Source organism: Nicotiana tabacum, chromosome 14 (genome assembly GCF_000715075.1).
Source record: "Nicotiana tabacum cultivar K326 chromosome 14, ASM71507v2, whole genome shotgun sequence".
In the NCBI taxonomy this organism is placed as follows: domain Eukaryota; kingdom Viridiplantae; phylum Streptophyta; class Magnoliopsida; order Solanales; family Solanaceae; genus Nicotiana; species Nicotiana tabacum.
The window spans coordinates 78712907-78717113 of record NC_134093.1 but is presented as its reverse complement, the minus strand read 5'-3'; the positions used below and the strand labels follow the sequence as shown (position 1 = coordinate 78717113).

The 4207-nt window shown below is 34.8% G+C and overlaps 1 protein-coding gene across 1 annotated transcript; it reads left to right on the top strand.

The window, feature by feature from the left end:
- Positions 1-703: 703 nt before the first annotated feature.
- On the top strand, positions 704-3209 carry LOC107768226 (uncharacterized protein At3g28850-like). The gene is made up of 2 exons (XM_016587328.2): positions 704-2740; positions 2933-3209. The coding sequence occupies exon 1, from the start codon at positions 1260-1262 to the stop codon at positions 2529-2531; it is 1272 nt and encodes a 423-aa protein (XP_016442814.2). The 5' UTR covers positions 704-1259; the 3' UTR covers positions 2532-2740; positions 2933-3209.
- Positions 3210-4207: the final 998 nt, after the last annotated feature.

The window sequence follows — 4207 nt, the reverse complement described above, 5'->3', positions numbered from 1 at the left end:
CAAGTAAACCATAACAATAGGAATGGATGGCTAGGATGTGGGACCAACAATCTTGTCTTTTTATGGGACGGGTGGGGTCCACTTAAATTTTTTATCTACAAAATTTGCGGGGGAGAGGGGGGGGGCTGAAGATTTTTGAAAATGGAGGGAGGGATTCTGGTTCTGCGTGGGGGAAAGGGAAGGGCGATACTTATAGCGCTTTTATATACCGCGCTATACTTAAATGTCTTATCAACTTTCATATAAAATACGGTTCTTAAAGACGTTATATGTATAACGCTCTTTTAAAGAGCGCTATACATAGATAAGTCACTTTTTTTTTTATATTTATTTTTGTCCTACTTAGCAAAAAGAACCACATTTAAGTTCTGAACTCGTTAATCAAATACCAAGGGGAAAATCAAAAAAATAAAGTAGCCCCTCCACTTCTCTTCGTCTAACACAAAAAGAGGTTTGGGCATGGGGCAATTGAATTTACCTAGAAGCCACCACAATCCTTTCTTTTCATTTTTTTATTCTTGACATCTTGTATATCCACCATTCTCCTTTCTTCATTCATATTATAAAATCAAACCCTCTGCAGGAAAAGGGTTTGATTCATTTTTAACCACTCATTCTCATCCTGGCCACTAACAGGGTCTTTTTTGGTTTTGTCCATTTCCCATCTTTTTGTACCCAAAACAAAAAAAAACCCCACCAATAATCTTTAGAGAGATAGAAACATTGTTTTTCAGGGAAGGAAGAAGAATAAAATAATAACTGCTGAAAGGTTCCTTCTTCTCCCAAAATTCTCTCTCCCTGGCAATTTTTCTCTCTTTCTTTTCTTCTTATTCATAATCTAACCTATACGAGGTTTGTTTTTCTTAATCCTCTGATGCACTTTGTTTTTAAGGTATCAATTGATATGTGACATTGTCTTCTTGTTGACATTCTTGTCGTCTCGTCAATTATGATAAAGCTGTTACCTTTTCTCAACGTTTTTCCTTTTATAACCAATCCATTGATGCAGATTTTAGTATCCTTTTGGCACATGACAGAAGCTTTCAATCTCTCTATCATCAATTCCAGTCAATAATCTTTTCTTAAATATTAAAAGGGGGGTACAAATTACAATTATCCTCGTATTCTGAATTCTCGTCATTTTTAATTCCTCTATTTAGTTTCTTATTTTCGAGCCCCTACACAATCCATTATTTGGCATATAGTAGCATTCTTTTTTTTCTTGTACCAATCTTTAGTTGTTGGTGAAATTTGCAATAATGGGTTGTGCAACTTCAAAGCCAAAAGTATGTCAAAATTGCCATACACCATATTCCCCTGTACGCAGAAGCTACTCAATGTACATACCAAATAAGAAAGATCATAATGAGAGTGAACAACATTTGGTCAATCTCACTTCCTCCACATTAGGATCATTGAAACTTGACTCAATGAACCTGAGTCAAAGTCTCAAAGATGATCAGTTTGCATTCGAAATCGACGACTACGATGTAGCAAAGGGAAGTAAAGACGAGCTGTTAATTGAGGCAAGAACATGGTCACAAATGATCAATGAGAAAATCCCAAATGTTGTGATTCCTAAGACACCAGTAAGAACACCACCAGGTGAGCCAGAAACTATTAATGCTTGGGAATTAATGGAAGGTCTTGAAGATATTACTCCTCTTAAACCTCATCTTGATCATAGTTTCTCTTTCCCTGTTTCTCATAATACAAATATATCTTGTTTTGATGATCATCAGCTTAAAGAAAATGGCGAAGGATCGCCGAAAATGCCTGATAATGAGTCTAGTTTGCATTCAAATGATACATTTATAGTGTCTGATTTTGATCCTGAAGTGATTTCTACATTTAGAAAAGCACTTGAAGAGCTTCCACCAGCTAACCCTTTTCATTTGAAGCCATTAGTCGTAGAAAATCTTCAGGGATCGGATAATGAGGCCGAGTCAAGAAAGGACTCGAAGAGAGAAAACGGAGAAGTACTAACGGAGTGTAATAAATTGGTGTCTCGTGAGATGGAAAAATTGGTTATTTACTTCACGAGCCTAAGAGGGGTGAGGAAAACATACGAGGATTGTTGTCACGTCCGTGTGATTCTAAAGGGACTTGGTGTTAAGGTTGATGAGAGGGATGTTTCAATGCATTCAGGGTTCAAGGAGGAGTTGAAAGAATTATTGGGAGATGGATTTGCTAGAGGGGGATTACCAAGGGTGTTTTTAGGTAAGAAATACATTGGTGGGGCTGATGTAATACGGAGAATGAACGAGGATGGGAAGCTCGAGAAGTTAGTAGAAAATTGCGAACGAATAGAGGATGGTGGTTGTGGGATTGGAGTTGGAAATAGAGTTTGTCAGGCTTGTGGAGATATTAGGTTTGTACCATGTGAGACATGCTCAGGGAGTTGTAAAATATACTATGAGGCAGAGTATGACGAATTGGAAGTTGAGGACGATGACGATGAATATGGCTTCCAACGTTGCCCGGATTGTAATGAGAATGGACTGATAAGATGTCCAATTTGTTGTGATTAAGGTTCATCAACATTGTCCCGTTCTTTCCTTCTTTTTTATCCTTTTTTTCTGGTTAATTGTCTTGATGTTAAGATAATTGTTGTATAGTAAGGAGTTTTTCTTGTATTAGGAAGATAATGTAGTTGCAGTATGATAAACCAGAAATCTGTTCCAAGCTCCAGAGCTGTGTTAGAAGAGAATGTCTTGTAGTCCAGTTTCCATGTTTCCAGGTAAAAGATAAGAACCTCATACCATTTTCTTTTTATGTAAAGCTTATTCCTCATACTAATGTAAGGATTTTAACTTGTATACACAAGAATTTGTCAAGGTAACTTGCCTTATTTTCTGGGTTACTAAGTCTACTTTTATGGATGGTTAACCTGTTGTTACTCTAAAATAATACTACATACTCTAAGTTTCAGGTGGGCAATAATGGTTTTGGACTTTGGTGCGTACCATTTTATGCCTCAAGTAGTAGTGGTATTGATTCAAGAATTGCATTTCCAAGAATCATCTGGTGCCAACTGTCAAATGCAATTGCAGGATTCTTTGCTTTGTTGCATAGTATAATTCTTTCACTCCCCGGCTAACAATTCTCTTCCTTCTCTACACATGATCAAAGTCACTTAGTTAGTTGTACTCAAAATTGCAATTTGATGAGTTTTGAAATTTAGGTTCAAAACCAAATATTTATTGAAATTTTAGTGATTACATATATAACCCATTTGATTATGTGCTCTAAAGAAAAGGAAGGAATTAGTGTGGAAACAAAGCACATTAATTTGTAGTATTACTAACACTAGCTTTGAATGTTGTCAAGTGCCCAAAAGTGAAACAGACGGTGTAATCATTATGATTGCTTTATCCACAATACACCTTTACAAGTTAAAGAATATAGTTATAACTTATAAGTAAAGTTGTTGCGGACAGGTTTGGAAGTCTCCACTCTAATTGTAAAGAAAGAAGACAGATTGGAAAGCATAAAGCCTGGGTTGTTGACAAGTTAATGTAGTTCTTTTGATAAAAAGTGCTAAAGTTGAGTTTTTCAGCTTAGTCATATATTCTCCATTGATGACATCTGCTTTACTGGCTTGCCTCTCCAATTTAATATGTCCTCTCTAACACAAACTACGTGTTGTGTTTAACTCTCAACAATTGTGCTAAAGCATAATGAAAAGAGTCGGGTGTACATATGTCAGGTTGGTTTGATTTTCTAGGGATTTTTTCCTAAGTAAAGTCTTCATAACACCAAATATATAATTTGTGCTCCAAATATTTCTTTAGCCCTAGTAAGATACAACTATATTAGATATTTCCCAAGAAAATAACACAAAATGTGATGATTCATGGCATTATACAAAAAATAATAAAATTACATAAAATAAATATTACTAATTAATAAGCCATAATAAAAATGAACATAATCTAAAAGTACTAAGTCATGCTAAAATAAATATGGCTAATCTATATCTATCTATATCATCATATAATACTAAAAGTAGGAAGTTCCTACTTTCAAAGTTAATTTACAATAATATTCTTTAAAATTTGAGTTACAATTTTGTCCCTAGAGAAAAATAAATCTTTAATGAAGTAATTTATTTTTACATGATAAGTTAATCGGCAGATTTTTGGAAGTGAAACAGTAGTACTTTAATACTTCAAACACTCAATTCAATGAATCCAATTAGGGTTAA

Bases quoted from the DNA above. Each gene is read 5' to 3' on its own strand.
- LOC107768226 (XM_016587328.2), top strand. From the start codon at position 1,260: ATGGGTTGTGCAACTTCAAAGCCAAAAGTATGTCAAAATTGCCATACA.